General features: G+C 39.3%; 5 protein-coding genes and 1 long non-coding RNA gene across 7 annotated transcripts in view; 2 read left to right on the forward strand and 4 right to left on the reverse strand.

The window, feature by feature from the left end:
• The window catches only part of LOC116169370 (transient receptor potential-gamma protein), a 433,246-nt gene that overhangs the window by 209,671 nt on the left and 205,142 nt on the right, over positions 1 to 18,433 (reverse strand). The window lies entirely within an intron of this gene.
• Positions 4,294 to 5,091, reverse strand: LOC116169390. Its single transcript, XM_031485476.1, has 2 exons — positions 4,935 to 5,091; positions 4,294 to 4,886 (listed from the first exon to the last, which is right to left on the reverse strand). Exons 1-2 carry the CDS (start codon positions 4,983 to 4,985, stop codon positions 4,485 to 4,487), a joined length of 453 nt encoding a protein of 150 aa, XP_031341336.1. The 5' UTR covers positions 4,986 to 5,091; the 3' UTR covers positions 4,294 to 4,484.
• Positions 5,948 to 6,595, reverse strand: LOC116169388. The gene is made up of 2 exons (XM_031485475.1): positions 6,432 to 6,595; positions 5,948 to 6,382 (listed from the first exon to the last, which is right to left on the reverse strand). The coding sequence occupies exons 1-2, from the start codon at positions 6,477 to 6,479 to the stop codon at positions 5,966 to 5,968; spliced, it is 465 nt and encodes a 154-aa protein (XP_031341335.1). The 5' UTR covers positions 6,480 to 6,595; the 3' UTR covers positions 5,948 to 5,965.
• Positions 9,984 to 10,687, forward strand: LOC116169391. The gene is made up of 2 exons (XM_031485477.1): positions 9,984 to 10,143; positions 10,199 to 10,687. The coding sequence occupies exons 1-2, from the start codon at positions 10,093 to 10,095 to the stop codon at positions 10,592 to 10,594; spliced, it is 447 nt and encodes a 148-aa protein (XP_031341337.1). The 5' UTR covers positions 9,984 to 10,092; the 3' UTR covers positions 10,595 to 10,687.
• LOC116169396 lies at positions 13,326 to 17,442 on the reverse strand. Its single transcript, XR_004144947.1, has 3 exons — positions 17,354 to 17,442; positions 13,909 to 13,966; positions 13,326 to 13,855 (listed from the first exon to the last, which is right to left on the reverse strand). It is a non-coding gene; the product is annotated as an uncharacterized LOC116169396 (long non-coding RNA).
• On the forward strand, positions 16,687 to 17,358 carry LOC116169392. The gene is made up of 2 exons (XM_031485478.1): positions 16,687 to 16,765; positions 16,813 to 17,358. The coding sequence occupies exons 1-2, from the start codon at positions 16,724 to 16,726 to the stop codon at positions 17,203 to 17,205; spliced, it is 435 nt and encodes a 144-aa protein (XP_031341338.1). The 5' UTR covers positions 16,687 to 16,723; the 3' UTR covers positions 17,206 to 17,358.

Below are 18,433 nucleotides of genomic sequence, written 5' to 3' on the forward strand. Positions count from 1 at the left end.
TTTTTTCTTCAAACTTCCGCAAATTTATCCAAAACACAAGGTTTTTAAGCTTACTTAAATTAAACACCATTGTCAAGCAGAGTTGGACTGGGTCACTGGGTCAACTGGGTCACCTGGGTCACTGAATTAAACTGGGTCGCTGGGTCACGTCATATTCTCTTCAGTTAGACCCAGTGACCCAGTTTGACCCAGTGACCCAGTTTGACCCAGTGACCCAGTTTGACCCAGTGACCCGGTTTGACCCAGTGACCCGGTTTGACCCAGTGGCCCAGTTTGACCCAGCGACCCAATTTGGTCCAGTAATTCTTAATGATTTTTGATAGTGAACTAATGATAATTATATAAATCCACCATTACCTACATGTCAGTTCGTAATTTTGAAAAAGAAAGATTTCTCGATAAGAAAGAAGTAAGTTAATTAAATCACTAAAAAGATACTTAGTGTAAATTAGTTCGTTTTAGAATGCAATGCACGCCGCCCGAAATTACCGTCGAGGCGAATGAAGCAGTATCGTGCCTCGGACCATCGAAATCCGGTGAAAAGTATATATTTAGCTGCATATCAACACTTTATTCAATGGTGTAATGTAAAGAACGACAATGTGGTTATTCCATGATCAAATCCGAATTAATTATTAAGCATGGAATAAATGTCAATATATTTAAAGTTGCGATGCTTTTTTGAAAAAGACAAATGAAGGGCATTCTGCAAAAAAGTCCAGAATATTTACTAAAGAGCAGTTTCAAGGTTTTCTAATGGATGCACCAGATGATGTATATTTAGGAATAAAGGTGAATTTAAATCAGTTTTAATTTTGTGCCCTCCCAATATAATATTATGATTCAGATTGTTTTATTAATCGAAGCAACCAGGCCATACAGATGCGACGAAATGATGAAAATGAATATAGACGTTTGAAGAAAATAAGTCTATTGTTTACCAAGGATGAGAAGTAAGTTTTCGCTGAAAAGTCGGAAGGTTTACGTACCGAGTACGGAAATTCCGACGTGTCAGCGGATCTCACTCCTCCGTGGTAAACATTAAATTGTTGTTTATTATTATGCTGGAATTTCTCGTATATAAACGGCTAAACACAGGTGAAATTTTGAAGTTGTCCAGTGATAACACCTCCAGTGCTTTAGTGCGACGTCCCACGTGACAGATAGGAACTGCGGGTCGTTGCCGGATATGATGGCTGGAGGGAACCCGTATCATCCGAAAACTTCTCGCTCCGGTAAATTTACCAGTGTGTCAGTGGTGGTGAAACGTCGAGCGAAAGCTTCCACCCACATACTGTAGAGATCCGATACTACCAGGATGAATTGGTTCCCCATTGTGGATTCGACGTTAGGGCCCATAATATCGACCGATTTTACTTCCCAAGGTTTGCTTGGCTCTCGGCGGACGGTGGCTTCCTGTATCCCTCAGCGTTTTGTTGCTGTGCAAGCCTAGCATCATCGCACGTAATCCCGCATGTGGTTGCCTATCTTCGGCCAGTGATTTTGAGTGAGGTTTGTTTGCTCGGCGTCCGGGTGTCCCGCGGTCGCTGCGTCGTGGTAAGTTTCCATGACGTCCTCATACATTTCCTGTGGCACGACCAGAAGTGCGCCTTCGGGGCTTCGTCGATGAAGGTGGTTGTTCCGTACAACGTACTGTTGTTGTAATCGTACCTGTGCGGGAGTTGCAGGACCTTCCTGACAAAATCGCTACCACGCGTTCAGCAGCTGTTGGACCTGTGGGTTTTCGTTCTGGATTTCCTTCATGCGATCGGAACGGTACGGTGATGATGGGCTGATCTCTCTATCAGTCGTCTTGTTGTCGCTGACGTCGGTGCTACTATTCTATCTGTATCTTCTGGCGTATATTCTTCGGACACGGTGTCGGAGGCATTGCGAGAAAGGTGGTCGGGCAGCTCTTTCATTTCTCCACGGAGACTGTACCACTCCTGTAGTTTGAGTACCCATCGAGTCAATTTACTGCGCTCGTCCTTCGTTCTGTAAAGTCATAGAAGTGCTAGACTGTTTGTTTTAGGCGGTCGTACAGGTACGGTCGGAAAAATTTGACCGCCCAGACTACGGCGAGGCACTCTTGCTTGTTGACGTGGTATTTGCTTTGTGCAGGGTTCAGCTTTGCACAGGCATATCCAACGATGTCTTTCTGTCTAGGGGTGGGTTCTTGATATAGGATATCGGCGACACCCTTACTGCTGGAGTCGGTCTGTAGTATGAACAGTTGTTCAAAGTTAGGACGGCTTAGCTGGAGGGTGATAGCGTGTACATAGGAAGCCACGAAGCTATTTCCGAGATTTAGACTTTTCTACCACCCGGATTACCTTCCCTCGAGATTTGTTCCTGTCAGAATAAATGACATGCCCGAGATATTAGATGGTCCGTATCCCCAAACGGCAATTTTTCCAGAGTTGCCCGAAGTCGGTGTTGCTGCAGTTTCTATATTGTTAGGCGCAGATGGCGGATGTGGTCCCCCCAATTTTCGTAATAGATAACGATATCGTATAGGTCTCTTGTCATTAATTTTTGGAAGGCGATAGGCAAACTGTATTCTGATGTGCTCGTCTCGATGATTCATGTCGCCAGCATTGTTTCGGCTTCCTCGGTTATTATTCTTTTTCTTTGGCGAGTAATGGTACGGATCGACTCGGAATGGGATGACCCGGCATTATGGCTCAATGGTAGAGCGTTGTCGGGTCGGGTGTTCGAACCTGGGTTGAGGTAAATTTTTCATCTGTGGCAGAGATGGAAATTACCTTAGACCAGTTTCGAGCATTCTGCCGGCTACTCCGAATTAGGTTTTCCTGCAGTTTTCCTAATTCGTAAGGTAAATACCGGAGTACTACAGAACAACGTAAGACCTTCTGCAGAGGCACCTCTAAAAAGCATTATGCGGGTCACTCTGTAATTGGGCGCAAGCCTGTTGAGGGCCCAGAACAAGAGAGGGATAATAAATAAATAAATAAATAAATAAATAAATAAATAAATAAATAAATAAATAAATAAATAAATAAATAAATAAATAAATAATTAAATAAATAAATAAATAAATAAATAAATAAATAAATAAATAAATAAATAAATAAATAAATAAATAAATAAATAAATCAATAAATCAATAAATGAATAAATAAATAAAAGTAGATTAGTTGCTACACCTGGTGAGGCTGCAATTCGTGGTCTACGCCGTTGGCGGTGATTACGTTTTGTTGTTTGGGGTAGATTTTTGGAGCTAGTGTTTGGCGTTGCCTCGTTCCCCAATGCATGCAGCCTCTTTTGAAATCTAGCACGGTTTGATATTTACGGAGTCATGGTTGTCCCTGTGTGATGGGAGATACGAGGGCGGATGCTATCATGAAAATGTCTTCTTCCCTCTGGTTGCTGAGAGAGTACCTGATGCTGGAAGATCCAATGCTGTTCAGGCTGTGATGCGGATCTGCCACTTTGGAGGTGGTGTTGATGATGCCGGCGTGGCCCTCGGATGAAATGGTGTGTAGACTTCGAGTCGAGTAGGGCCTGTAGTTCGGAGCCGGCCACAGCAACCAAAGGGTTGATAAGTCGGCGTTGGGTCCGGAGCGGATTGATTGACGAGTACTGAGCAGTCCCGATTTAAATGATATTCCGGACAGAACACTGTGCATCAACTTGTTATCCATTTCCTTATTATGTGTCTCGATGCTGCTAACACATTTTTTTTCTAGTTTGAGCAGCGTTCGCTTGGCTCGCTAGGCAAACCCTGGTATAACTTTTTATGGTTTCTTTGGCGACGAAGAATTCGCCCTTAGCAAACATTTAATGAAGTCGTACTCGAGAATATTCCCCAAGAGACCCCACTAAAGAATATTTAATTAATGGCTTAGCAGGGCAAGAAGAATAGTGGAAAACGCGTTCAGAATCTCATCAGTATTTACATAGAGTTTTCAGAAAGTCATTATTGTTAGAACCAGGGAAGGCAAAAGTCTTTGCTATGACGATTGCCCATACAAAAACTTTGGGACTGTGAATTGGTCGTTCATGTTTCCCTCTTGGATTTTCGTTGGTCCAGTAGCGGCAGTTCTGTTTTTTGACGCACTGAGACAATTACGGTAATAGGCGCATATGCAAAAAGCACAATGGTCTCCCGGTTACGATTCCATTGTTACTAAAACTCCAAAGAGTACCGCTACAGCCCACCCTTACGTGCCCTTCCATAACAACGCCGTTACCATGACAGCGCAAATAACACCAACCTTTGCTCTTTCTGGACACCTTGTATACAGAGTGATTGAAAAATGCAATTTGTGATGCAGGTACATATAGTACAAAATTGTGTTGTATATTTAAATACGTACATACCACCAAAAACAATATAACTTACGTACACAGGTTAAACTAAAAAATATCATAACACTGTTAAATAGGAAAAAGCGATGGGCTTTGGGGGTGTAATGAAAGTCGTTGGTGGTTGGACATATGTTCCGTTCGTACAAATCAGTTTATGAACTAGGAAGAAGTCGTTTAACATTCTCAAATTCATTAGAAATGCACCGCTGAACCAAAATCATATTTTTACCAGGTTCGGCGTCATCTATAATTTGCTTTTCACATCGACTTAGTATTTGCGAAATGAATATTTCGTAAGAGTATTGAACTATTTTAGAAAGATTCTTAACTTTGGATACTTCTAGGTACAGCTCCTTTAACTCTGGAAATATTATTTCGCCGTTGGGTGCCATTAAGCCCTTCTTCTTCGAAATACATTCTACTAATTTATTAAAGTCAGTGTTAGAGTCAGGTGGAAGGTCCAATTTATCTAATTTGGCCATTTCATCGCGCTCTAAACTCAGTTCTACTATGCACTCTTCTTTATCCTTGTCTAATGATTGTTCATTGGTTTCCTAGATAATGGATGTTACCTAATAGTGATTTATTACATAGGTACTTACATTGCAAGTTACGGCAGCAAGCACAAAAGCTAGATATATTATAATCTTCATCGTAAGCAGAAACTTTACTCTGTGTATAGAGAGACTTGTTCTGTTCTATTCCAAACTGAACGTAGCTTTATCAAAAGGAATCTGAGGTTATCACTGGTAAGATACGTCAAGAAATTAGTGCGCGCGTTAATTTTATCACTTATCTATGAAATATAAATTGCAAACTCATTAAGGGTGTCGTTCACCAGACCGAAGCGCGGCGCAGCGCAGCGGAACGGATTTTATTAACGATCCCCGAGATCGTAGATCGTTTATAATTTTGTATTGCTGTCCGTCTGTCTGTTCTTCTGTCCGCCCGTCCGTCTGTCTGTCCGTCTGTCGGCCCGTCTGTCCGTGTGCACGATAACTTTGTGTAGAAACGTCCGATTGCTTTGATTATTGATACACAATATGTTCTTCAGGATATAAGAAAGGTCGCTATTGTTTTTCGACTACGTAGACTAACGGGCCAAAATGTTACGGCCCAAAAACTGCCCCAACCTCCAAAACGGGGTCTCTTTGATAATTCCTATGAATGTCCGGTTTTCTGCGGTAGTAAATATTCCTGAAACCTCAGGTAACTATGCAGATGAATAAAAAAAAATTGCGCATGCGCAACCCAACTTTTGTATTTGCGGAAATCCAATTTTTTATCTGTTAAGATATTTTAAATGAAATTTTGTACGTATTCACCTAAAACAAGAGTAAAACTGATGTCGGTAAAAAAATTTGTTTTGCGCATGTGCAATCCGATTTTTTGGCATCTCCGTTAGTTGAACCGAATTGCATGAAATTGCCGATTCAAAAATTTGTTTTACATGCTACGCTGATCTGGTGGGACAGATTCAATCCCTTAAGGTGTGTTGTAAAAATGTATGTGCCAAGATCTCAAGGATCCTTCGGTATTCAGTTGTATCGGATTTCTATTAAGGAATTTTAAGTAGTGATGTTAATAGACTGAGGTGGTATACAATAGTCAATAATAGCAGTAGATAACTATTTTATTCCTTCACCAAACCGTACAATTTTTTCATTACACAATTAATAAGCTTTACAGACTTTTGATTATAATCTTTACCAGTAGTATTCCGACAGTCCTCAATCGAGCTTTCTACTAATCTCCTTTGAGATGGCGATATGGCTTGATCCAACGTAAACAAATTTGATAAATAGATGCGCAAATTTCCAACGTCGATTATTCCGTGGTTATCTATAATCCCCTTCCTTTTAAAAATACAACCGTGAAACGCATTCAGCGATTCATTGTCTTCGGGTAACAATCCGTCCTGATCTTCTACATTCTTGAAGCCACCATCGGCGACGCCCACTTGGCGAGAGCATACTTTTCCGTCGACGATGTTGTCCAAAATAACGTCAGGGGTGTCGACGGAAATGCTCTCGGAAGTTCGAGCCTGAGCCTATAAACAATCCATGAATTAGTTAATAGGTCAAAAATGTGGAACAAACCTGAAATATTGCCACACAAACTCCAATCAGCACTATGATAACTTTCATTTTAATCAAAAGCAGTTTTAATACTCTTATTCGTGAATTGTATTGATATATTAACGTCTCGTAAGGAATATTTTGTAAAAATATGCGATGTTTTTCCTGATTGCAGCAATTTTTAAGTAATAATTACATCATTTACTTCTGCTTATCAGCATCGTACTGAGAAATAAGGTTTAAGGTTACAACCTTAATAATATCAACAGACTTGTTTACAGTAAGAAACGTATGTAATAGGGTTTTTATTCCTGGACAAAATTAACACATGGGTATATAACCACCCACAGTGTCAAATAATATTTATGTTACCTTTCAGAAATGAAACTATGAAACATGTAACATCGTAGAGACTAGTGCAGAAATGTGCATGACACGTTACGTAGATGTTCAATACCGCCCTAAGAACCCTGACAGTGAAATATTACAGAGACATCACAGAGAAATCACACCACGTTTGTTACTTAGTAGTATTGTCGGATACATTTCCGTCATAAGCACAGTTACACGCCTGTTTCGTCACACACAAAATGTAAACCGCAGAAACGTGTCCGGGCCATTTCATTAAAAACGTTTTTAAAAATTAGCCAACTTTGCATCAACAATAAATATTCCTACTACGTGACTTGGAATTAGGGGCGTTTATATGAAGAATGGTATATGTGTAATTAAATAAATTTGTTATTTATAATTGATTTCTATGTATTGTCCAAGCATGCTGTATATAATCTTTACAAGGAAAGGATATACATTCCTAACAAGTCGTAGTGGTACTCGACCGCAGAGGGCACTTCGTGTCAGAAAGTCAGTCGCATTCCAAGTGTTGAAGTTTGACAGTTTTTTTTACCTATTGTGACTTACACATGGTGGTACCAGAGAGCGAACCCAAGGACTACTCCCCAGCTTTGGAACCGTGTTAATGGTTCAGGTTTTTGTGTAGACGGCCACCAGGAATGGTGATGATCCTGTCACCGTAGGCGATGTAGTGGTAGATGGTGCAGGGCAGAAGTTTGAAATTTAATAAAATAAAGTATGCAGGGTGCTGCATCTAAGACCCACCTCTCGGATCGTAATTTCCTAACCATAAAAGCTATAGAAAAAAAATTAGGAGGTCTTGTCATTTAGAAAACTTTGTGCTCAGAGATATTACTCAAGGTTGTGCATTAGTGAGAACCAATTCTCCGTAGCTCATTATATGAATAAAATAATCTGAAAAAACCGTAGTCAAATTGCTACAATACTAAACTCGATAAAGGTGGCATTGAAGGACAGACTCGCGATCTTATCAAATTATTGATTTCCAACGCAGAATCGGGGTTAAGTATGCCCTAAACTAAAGACACCACCCTTAGGCCTACCCGTCGTCGCGAAACATCCACAATCTTTTGGGCTAGATGTTATTGGTTTTGTACGCCATTTTTCGCGGCAAACAAACATGGACACCCAGGAGTTGGCGACGCCGGATGTGTGTGTGGGGGGGGGGGTATACCTACTTCTTTTTCGTTGACTGAGCCTTAATTTTCAATCTACTTACGATCGAGCGCATAAATGGCAGTACTCGGCACCGATTGGCCACGGAATCGCGGACTGGTATCAGGACTGAAATTTCCTACGGTCGCAGTAAATATTCGAAAACAAATGTAAACCAGTTGAACTTTTATTTGAAACATTTCAATGTATATTGATGAAGTGATAAAATTAAAATATAAGTCAATTGTAAGAGAAGAAATCAAAAGGATCCCTTCAGCTAAGTACGTTTAATATAATTTGCTAAATGTTGAAGACGTTGCTACGTTGACGATGGAATTGTAAATTTTTATAAATTAGTAGATGGTTGTGCTGGAATTTTTACATTCGTGATCCTTCTTAATAGATCTCGATTCATTATCATAGTTTAGTTTGTAACGGGTGTCCCAAAATTAACGCAAGATTTGAATTTGCCGCCATTTGTGCTGTGAAGTGTTGGCAACCCTGAAAAAAAAGCAATTTGACAGCTAACAGTATAGGGTTATTAAAAATGGAGCGTTACACGATAGAACAACGTGTCTTCATTATTAAAGAATATTTCAAAAATAGTGAAAGCTTGGCGGCTACAGTTCGAAAATTTCATACAAAATATGGTCGGAATAGTGTTCACATTCGAACGGCTTGTTTTTGGACGACCAGTGTGTTTGGCGTCTCCAACGGATCCAGTCTCCATGAATTTTTCAATTAATCTCTTCACAGTTGACGAAGTTAAAACACTATTCCGACCATATTTTGTATGAAATTTTCGAACTGCAGCCGCCAAGCTTTCACTATTTTTGAAATATTCTTTAATAATGAAGACACGTTGTTCTATCGTGTAACGCTCCATTTTTAATAACCCTATACTGTTAGCTGTCAAATTGCTTTTTTTTCAGGGTTGCCAACACTTCACCGCACAAATGGCGGCAAATTCAAATCTTGCGTTAATTTTGGGACACCCTTTAGTTAATGATCTTGTTAAGCACACAACATCTGTAACAACATAATCTCTCGGAATAAATCAAAGTTAGCATACAAAACCATTTAAAAGCTAGTTCAAAAGAAGGAAATCGGGCGAGGGTGCAACGAATAGGTCCGTCGTGATTAGGATATAGGGGTTCCAATCATTTCTATAAAACCGCAAGTCCGTCCTTCGATGCACTCCCTTGCGGAGTATCAATTTTGGCACAGTTTGTTTAGATCATCAGTAACGAAAAATTGGTCCTCACCCATACAGTCCCTGAATCACAACCTTCTAATGACAAAAGCTTTTAATTTATGGAAAACCTGTTTCTTTATTGGTAGAAAATGCAATTTGACTATTATGGAACGCGCGTGCGCTTTCAAATAATTGCAGAAGGAGAAAATCTCTGCCACTGAGGATTTATGGGTGCATGTTTGTGTGGATTGTAAATAAAACGAGTTCATTATCAAAATGTTCCTAAAGGAATAAACATAATTGCTTTGTCCGTGTGCTACTTCAAATAAAAGAACTGGTAAACGACGATCACCAGAACTTTTACTTAGAATGCTACAGGACAACGTAAGAACTAGGGTCCTAACACTCTCATCTAGGAATCTAGGAGAAGGTGAGTGGTATATTAATCAATGGATTACACTAAGGCTCACCACAGTACCAATCGTGAATGGAATGATTAAGTGTATTTGAACATGGAAAAATGAAGCCTGAACCGGTCGAAACTAGCGAGTTACTCAACATAACGAGGATGGAAACCTTGGTTTTAATAACCAAACCATAAACACTTAAAATAAACGATAAACCGCACAATGTATTTGATCGAGAACTCAATAAATCTTTTTATCCTACAACCAAACTGTTACCATAAATAACAGCTTAATCTAATGTTAAAGAACTCTCAATAGACTATATTCAATAGGTAATGGTAGGTAATTAACTCTAAAAATACAAGGAATCATTGCATACCTAAGTGATAACCTTAGATTATGTGAGTTACCGAAAATTTTCAAGATGAGATGAGGTCAGAGTTCAGTAATTTGAAGTAAATATAATATTTCTGATAAAGCTGCTTGGTAAACATATTGCCAGTATTCCGTTGGCAACACTATAATTATACGCGCGCAGAATTCACCCACGATGAAAGTTGTAATATATCTGGCCTTATTTCTAACAGCTGTCGCTTGTAACGTAAGTCTTTCGATTGTATTTTCATGACTAGGCGATAAAAATTTTATTTATTTAGGAAACTCCCGCAAAGCCCTTGGACAAAGAGAAGGAGGAGTGTGTAGTTGAATTAGGTTTAAATCGTGATGAAATAATCAAACTGGATGCACTGGAACTACCAATTGACACTAATGCAGATTATAATAGATTCGTTGCATGCGATTCGAAGAAAAAGGGTTTAATGACAGCCAATGGAGAAATACTATATTCAGCAATAAAGAAGTTGTTATTGGAACTACCTGACGTCAAAACACTCCCTAAACTAGTGCACTCTGTTTACGCACGAATCATTTCCGACGCACTTAAGCGATGTGAAACGTTACCTTTGAGTGAAAAAGATCCCGGTAAAAATATGATTCACGTTTTCACGTGCATGTTTAAGGAAATGGATAACATTAAGGAAAGTATGGTCTGATGATATTGCTGCATTGTGTAATAAACCACTTTGATACACTGGGTTACAACCATTGCTATTTTTGCCAAAATGAAATTATTGTGAAACCACCCATTTTTATAGCTTTTTTTGTACACCTACCATGAAAGATAATTTTATTCTTTCTCCTCACCACCGTAATTCCAACTTCCCGTTCATTCCTAAACTTTCCACCCAAAATTCGCATTTTGTAGACGAAAAGGCTTTGAAACTCAGTGGTAGAGCGTTGGGCTACAAAACCGGAGGTCGGGTGTATAGCTATAGAACAACTTAAGACCTTCTGCAGGATCACCTCTAAAAAGCATTATGTGGGTCACTCTGTAATTGGGCGTAAGCCTGTTGAAGGCTTAGAACAAGAGGGACAATAAATAAATAAAAGCCAAAAACTTTGGGAGGGATAAAGACTAAGATAATGACATCTTAGACTAGCAAGAACGCAGGTTTTCAATAAATTGAAGAATTAAAGATTTTGTCATTTGGAAAATTTTATGCTCAAAGGTATGACTCAAAATCAAAATCGTGATTCAATGAATGCATTACTAATCGTTTGGCGTAACGGTTTAAGGCTCGGACTCTAACATCACAGATTGTGAGGTCGAATTACACAACTTCCCAGTTTTTAATGGAAATAATCCTGGAAATAATGAATATTTACCTTCTTTCACTAGGTACCTGTAGCTTGGTGCCCTACATTGCAACGTCCGATAGTTTTTTCGGCCCTTTTGTACGTGAGAAAAGCTAATGAGGTTTGTGTCCCTGCCTCACAAGTGATACGGTCTCCTCAAATCGCCCCCCCCCTCCTGGTTTGCGAATTGAACAGCAGCGCCCCCCTCTTGGCGACATTCCCTACATTGGGGAAAACCGTCTCAATGAACAAAGCGAAGACTCTGTCAAGGATCCAGGCTTTGATTCGCATCTCCTCTTCCCACAGCGTTCTCTCCAAGCCTTCATGAACAAAAGCAATTCTGAAACTGTAGCTGCTTCACTAATGGCTCTGGTATCCTTTACGGTCCAGTTTTTGCCTTTTTCGAGGTACTTCCCTTGGGAGTGCTGCTATCAGACCAGTGTTGCTTTGCGTCCCAGTCTTCAGTGCAGTCTCGGTGGGTGCGTTACCTGGTTATTGCTTAGAACTCCCAGGTTGCGCCCACTTCATCAGATGGGTGGAAAGAGGAGATATGGGTCACCGAGAGCCTCCTGGTTCCTGTCTCATCTTTATTAGCTTCCGGCGCGCCGCTCCGGAGAGTTTTTTGGGCTCTCTAATACCGGTGCTCTGGGAGTAGTTTGTTTTGATTTCTGTTTTTTCTTAGCCATAATAGTGCCACGAGTATGGGGGAAAGAAATGTCCACACGCGTCGTGCTCCCTACACACGTGTAAGGCGACTTAATGCAACGGTGTGGCGCCCGGTGCTCCGAAGTTGGGGCCAATAGTTGCTGATCATCTATTCTGCCACGCATCCACTTCGGCCCTCTGACCCTTGGAATTTAGGTTTTTACCATACAAAAAGACACGCTTCTGGATTCCGCAATGGATCAAAAGAAGAGATATATTGGTCCGATTAGCTACTAACACTGATGAGAAAACATTCAAGACTACCCCAAGTTTTCACTTTTTAAACAAACAAATGCACTAAAAACTCACAGTCGTATGCAAACACAGAGAGTACATGCTGATGCAACTAAGCTAAGAGGTGAGGCTACTGTGAAATGGACCTGGCCGCCCTCAACGAATGACTATTTGACCTATTGACGGTGGAGCTCCAAAATTAGACTTACTTATAAAATTATACTAGTAATTCATGGACAAAGATTAGTTTGTAATAAATAAAGAAAAACAAATTAGGGGCTACTCCAGAATAGACCTGGTCGCTCCCAGGATGAGACATCTATTTGCTCTTTTTAAGAGTGACGCTTAAAAATTTGCAATTACTTGTAAATGAAAGCTCTTAAATAGCTCGCAATTCATGCATACAAATTATTTGAAATAAGTAAACGATAACAGAGGAGGGGCTACGTCCAAGTGGAGCTGGCCGCCCCATCCCCCATCGATTATTTCTATTTGCTCTTTTGATAATGAACCCAAGCGAGAGTTGTATATAACGATCACCATGTTAAGCCGGTGACGCAGTGGTTGCGTAACCGACTGCTACTCGGGAGGTTATGGGTTCAATTCCCGATGCATACTGCTCTGCCTGGGGTTTTGTGAGAAGGTTAGACGAACGTGCATACCTTCGCATAATATGTTGAACTCTATGAGGCCAATGCTGGAGCAGTACTCTTCTTTCTCAGCACTCTAACTCCATTCCTTCCGTTCCCATCCTTAACTTTACCCATTCTTACATTCCCGTTCTCTGGCTGAAGAGGGTTAGGAAACCCAGACCGGTTTCCTCGGGGGGGGGGGGGGGTCGGAGGAATGAAACACGTTGACCTGTAAGAAGTCATTCCATTTTCGGAACGCAGAGTAGAAATTGCTCTAAAAACTAAGGTAGGTATTTAAAATGTATGGTTCTCCTTGCTTTTTTGTAATAAATATCAGTGGGGTATTATTACAATTTGGAGGAGAGTTGCCAGGCGGGAGCAGCAAATGAATTTTATACCATTTTTCAGTCGCTAGTTTGCGTAAGTTTCATACCAACTATCAAACTTGGTTTAGGTTGCCAAATCTTAATTATAAGTAATAGAAATAATTAGGCAATAAAAAAAGTTTGCCGTTCAGTAGTTCTTACTTTGCTTAGTTTATTAGCGTATTACTTCACCACAAGAAAAGATCCACAAAACAGTTGATATGAGATATCTTCCCCTCATATTTCAATTAGGAACAAGTATCAATAAACACCAATTACGACAATTTGTTTAATTACTCTTCTTAAGTTTATTTTTTATGTACTTCAAACCGCAGTTTCGGCGTTTAATCGCATCAAGCGCTCGTGGCGAAACTTTTACTTGACTGTTGCAGTGATCAAACGCCTCAAGAATCAGGGTGGTACTGATATCGTCACCAAGACGTTCAACTATGTAGACCGGTTTATTGTTTGGCACACGTTCAAAGTGGACTTCGCCATTCTCATCGTACATACCAAGATCTGACATGAGGCATTCGTAGAATTGTATAAATGGACCATTATCTTCTGGAAGTTCATCCTTTGACATATGCTCATTCATTTGATTAGATAGAACTCCATTTCTTTCTGCACATGATTCGGTTATGCGCGTTATCATCGTTGCTATGTCAGCATCTGATGATACCTAGGTTTGTTTTAAATTATCGTCTCTTATTTTCTTACCATGTGTACACTTACCTGATGGACGATGAACAAAATACAGGCAACTAGTAGTGGTTTCATTTTCTCAACACGTCTAGAACACAAATAAAGCTATTCTCAGTGTCCGTCATTTATAAATAGATGTCGATAAGATTCTTATCAAAAGACATTGGTAATAATTGTTAACTTTATTTTTTTTTACATTATTTGCAGTTAAAATTCTTTCTAGTCCTTCAATCATGCGGTCACACTTGCATTTAAATGTCAAAAACCTGTTCTGATGAGAACTCGGATACAATAATACAAGTCACTGACTTAAGGATCGTATATCATGTCCATGAACTTGGCAGGCCTACTACAGCAGACCATGGTTCTGCTTACTCATATCGTTAGTGTTCCGTTAGTGCACGTTAGTGCCGCTGAAGAAATCGTTAGTGCACAAAAGAACACTTACTATTTTAAAATAGTATATTAAGATACAAGTGTATAATCAAGTCTTTAAAGCACGCGCAACGAGTTTAAGGGCACGACGCAAAGCGGAGTGCCTTTAACGTTGCAAGTGCTTTAAAGACCAATTATACACGTGTATCTTATAGTATTTTTTATTATACCTGCAGTATAATTTAAAAATAGGTAATACAATGAAGTCATATTGACGTTATACTCGAATACATGTTTAATTAAGTGGGCTGGGTGTTCGTAATTTCACGATTGCCATGGAAATGTCACTTGACGTTTGCTTATAAAAATCATCGTCTTTGTGAATTAAACGATTTCCATTGAAAAAGATAATACACCGTTCATTAAATCGCTTGTAAAATCTAAACAAACGTTGGTAGGTGTAAAATCCAACTCTAGTAAACCCTATTATAAAGAATATGAAAAGTTGTTTCCATGGATGAATAGGAAGTTACTTACGAATACAGTCTTAAATGAATCGATAATGCTGGCATACATGAAGGAAATGTCAAAGGTATTTAAATCTTCTATATTTTGGTGCATTCATTCAAAACTTCCAAGCAATGTTGCGATTAAAAAGTGGAACAGATTTGGAAGCATACCCTAAATTACGCGCGTTTGTGAAAGCTTCAACCAAAGGATGGGTACAAAAGCCAAAGAAATGTTCTGCATTTACAGAAAGCGACCTAAGAGAATTTTTTATTTCATCCAGATGACAGTTTCAAAAGTCATACTTGAAGTATCGTTACTTAGCAACTTTAAAGCACGTGTGTTTTAAAGGCCTTTTTCGCACGCATTTGAGTGTTTAAAACGGAGATTGTGATTCAGGTATAATAAAAAAATATTTGTGGGCCTGCTAACTTCATGCCAGCAGACCCATTTGAGAAAATCGATTCAATCTTTACACTAGTTAAACTAGCAGCGTTAGTGCTCGTTAGTGCCGCCAATATAAACGTTAGTGCTCTAAGTGTACCAGCTCAAAACGTTGTAAAAAGGGGTCTGCTAATTTCACGCAGCAGCCGCACATTTGTCAAATTGGCCCTGTCTTAATGCGAATTTGAAGCGGCTCGTTAGTCCTTCACATCCGAACGTTAGTGCTGCAAGGGATCCGCATCAAAAAGGTTCCAAACCACCTCAAAATTAAACGTGGCTTGTTAGGACCTGCCAACTACTGGCGTGAAGTTGGCAGGTCCCAATAAGTCAAGTTTAATTTTGAGGTGGTTTGGTACCTTTTTGGTGTGGATCCCTTGCAACACTAACGTTCGCATGTGAAGCACTAACGAGCACTAACGAGCTGCTTCAAATTCGCATTAGGACAGGGCCAATTTGACAAATGTGGGTCTACTGCATGAAGTTAGCAGACCCCTTTTTACAACGTTTTGAGCTGTTACACTTTGACCACTAACGTTTATATTGGCGGCACTAACGAGCACTAACGCTGCTAGTTTAACTAGTGTAAAGATTGCATCGATTTTCTTAAATGGGTCTGGTGGCATGAAGATAGCAGGCCCACAAATATTTTTTTAAAAATAGTAAGTTTCCTTTTGTGCACTAACGATTTCTTCAGCGGCACTAACGTGCACTAACGGAACACTAACGATATGAGCAAGCAGAACCATGGTCTGCTGTAGTAGGCCTGCCAAGTTCATGGACATTCGTATATCACCAGAGTTTGTGATTGGCACATAAAGCGCGCTTTCTAAGAGTATACAGGGGGATAGGGAGGGGGACATTGTCAAAGGAGCGACGTGCGTCATCAAACAGAATGGATGTTTTCAGAAAGTGTAGTTTATTTCTTCGGAAGTTTTTGAATGGCTGGACCGCCGAATGAATCGTTGTTATTGAGCAACACCAACTCTCGTGGGTAGATCTCAATTGGTTAATTCTGTCTGGGACAAATGTTAGCAACGTTGATTTCTTGAAATATCCGCACTAGGTTTAAACAATATGTTGATATTATTTATGTCCTTAGATAATAAATTTTATTCCAGACACATTGGCAACGTTAATGATACAAATGTTTTTCTTTGGTCTGTTCTATAAGTGTTTATCTTATTATTACCATTTCAAAACATACATTATAATCAGTATTTTTCATTGTTATCGCAACAAAAACATTTCCAACTTTTACTTTCGGGAATGCCTTTCTGGTATACGTTTTGGTTGACAAGGTACCTAGGTAAGAAGTGTGCATAAAAAGTAATTAGGAATATTAGTATCAACAAAAAAAAAACCTTCACCATGAACGGAGGTACTTTTGTTTATAAAGGTACCTGGTTATCAATTGTAACCTCTAACCCACGTTGCTATCTGAATGTGATAACATGGGTGTATAAAACAGACAAAATTTTCCAGGACTCACAGTGCAGTGCCTTTTGTATCAATAAACAACATGAAAGTCGCGCTTCTCATTCTTTTTGTTGCTTGTGTGCAGGTAAGTTTAGTATCATTAAGGGCAAGATGACTATTTATAACCATTAGGCAACTTCGCCACCATTCTTTCCCAAGGATGAAATTGAAAAACATACTGGCCATTGCATCCATGATCACAAACTGGATAAAGATCATATTTCAAAAATATTTAATTCGGAAACGTACCCGGAAGATGATAAAGATTTTTCAACTTTCTATGATTGTTTCATAGATATGCTTGGCCTGTACACTGTAGATGGCGAAATCCATTTTGAACACCCTATCTTTATAGCATACGTACAAGAAAAACTAAAATTAGCTGACGCTGCCGGCGAAGAAGACCACATCCGCGACGCTGTGAAGCACTGCATCGCCGAGTCACCCAAGGTGGAACCTAGGGTACTTAATCTAATAAGACGGCGGAATTGTGGTGTTAAATATTATAAAAGCCATGCACACTAAAGTATAAGTCCTATCTTAAATACTTATGCACTTTCTTGTATTTGTAATTGTATTGTGCGTTAGTCTCTTTACTCGAAGATTTAGCAACTATTTGTAAATGGTGTATCCCTAAGATAAGCACTAGTTTGTGATTAAAGTCTATACACACATGAATGGCAAAGCCGTATTGATCCTTCCTAACCATAAATTCAGATTGGAAGCACTGGAACTAGTTCTGACTGATGAACTTGCAAAACTAAAACAAAAACACCAATAAACGATAATATATATTTTTGTGGTTTATTGGTGTTTTTTTTTTACTTTTGCAACAAATTCAGATATAAAAGGTGAACTTTAAATGCAAAAAATTAAAATTATGTTAGGTATAGGCACAGACAACTAGTATATGTTGTCTGTGGTATAGGTAACTGAGCTTCCTGGGACAGGTTTCCTATATATTTTTTTCTACGAAAGTGTAGAAACACGATTGTTTTTGTAGGTAAATTGATTGTGAAAACAGGTCTTTGAAACACTAGTGCGGCAATAGTATATTGAAAGACGAGTGTTACAATGCGACCTATTGTAATACGACTATCTTGTGGCACGAGTGGCGACGCGAAGCGTAGCCACGAGTGTCCGCAAGATAGGAGTATTACAATAAAGCATTGTAACACGCGTTTTTCATACTATTTTTTCTATTTCGGTGCTTTAATTTAATTAAAAAAATCATTATCAGAAACTATAGGGAACATTAGAACTAACATGTTTTATGTTGGGAACACTTTTTATGCCGTTAAGTTTTAGGTTGGCAGCGTAGTAAGACTGACATTTTGAAGTTCAAACATGGAAGTACCCAACACAGTACCTACTTGTACTAACTAGTAACTGCCAACTTAAGAGATGAGTTACCAAAAAAAACCGACTATAATCACTGTCTTTGTACAACTGTTTTCGGCCGAAAAGTGTCAAATGCGCGAAATAACTTCGCGCTAGCGTTATATACAATATTTTTTCTACAACTGAACCGATTGTTAATTAAATTGCTGTTTAAGTTCAACTTTGTTCCGTGCGCGAAATATTTTTTTTCACTGTTGACGATTTCGCGCACGTTGTCAAGAGCAACCTTACTTATTAATTAACCGATTAAAAATCTAGTACTTCGCGTTTCGAAATCCGTCAGAAAATGACAGGTTTTTTTGACAGTTGTAGAAAAAAATATTTTCTGCACGCATTTTCTACACGCTAATAA

Source organism: Photinus pyralis, unplaced genomic scaffold (assembly GCF_008802855.1).
Source record: "Photinus pyralis isolate 1611_PpyrPB1 unplaced genomic scaffold, Ppyr1.3 Ppyr1.4_LG4, whole genome shotgun sequence".
NCBI lineage: Eukaryota > Metazoa > Arthropoda > Insecta > Coleoptera > Lampyridae > Photinus > Photinus pyralis.

Bases quoted from the DNA above. Each gene is read 5' to 3' on its own strand.
- LOC116169392 (XM_031485478.1), top strand. From the start codon at position 16,724: ATGAAAGTCGCGCTTCTCATTCTTTTTGTTGCTTGTGTGCAG. The intron at 16,766-16,812 runs GTAAGTTTAGTA...TATAACCATTAG, and splicing joins TTTTTGTTGCTTGTGTGCAG to GCAACTTCGCCACCATTCTT.
- LOC116169390 (XM_031485476.1), bottom strand. From the start codon at position 4,985: ATGAAGATTATAATATATCTAGCTTTTGTGCTTGCTGCCGTAACTTGC. The intron at 4,887-4,934 runs GTAAGTACCTAT...TCCATTATCTAG, and splicing joins TTGCTGCCGTAACTTGCAAT to GAAACCAATGAACAATCATT.
- LOC116169388 (XM_031485475.1), bottom strand. From the start codon at position 6,479: ATGAAAGTTATCATAGTGCTGATTGGAGTTTGTGTGGCAATATTTCAG. The intron at 6,383-6,431 runs GTTTGTTCCACA...GATTGTTTATAG, and splicing joins TTTGTGTGGCAATATTTCAG to GCTCAGGCTCGAACTTCCGA.
- LOC116169391 (XM_031485477.1), top strand. From the start codon at position 10,093: ATGAAAGTTGTAATATATCTGGCCTTATTTCTAACAGCTGTCGCTTGT. The intron at 10,144-10,198 runs GTAAGTCTTTCG...TTATTTATTTAG, and splicing joins TAACAGCTGTCGCTTGTAAC to GAAACTCCCGCAAAGCCCTT.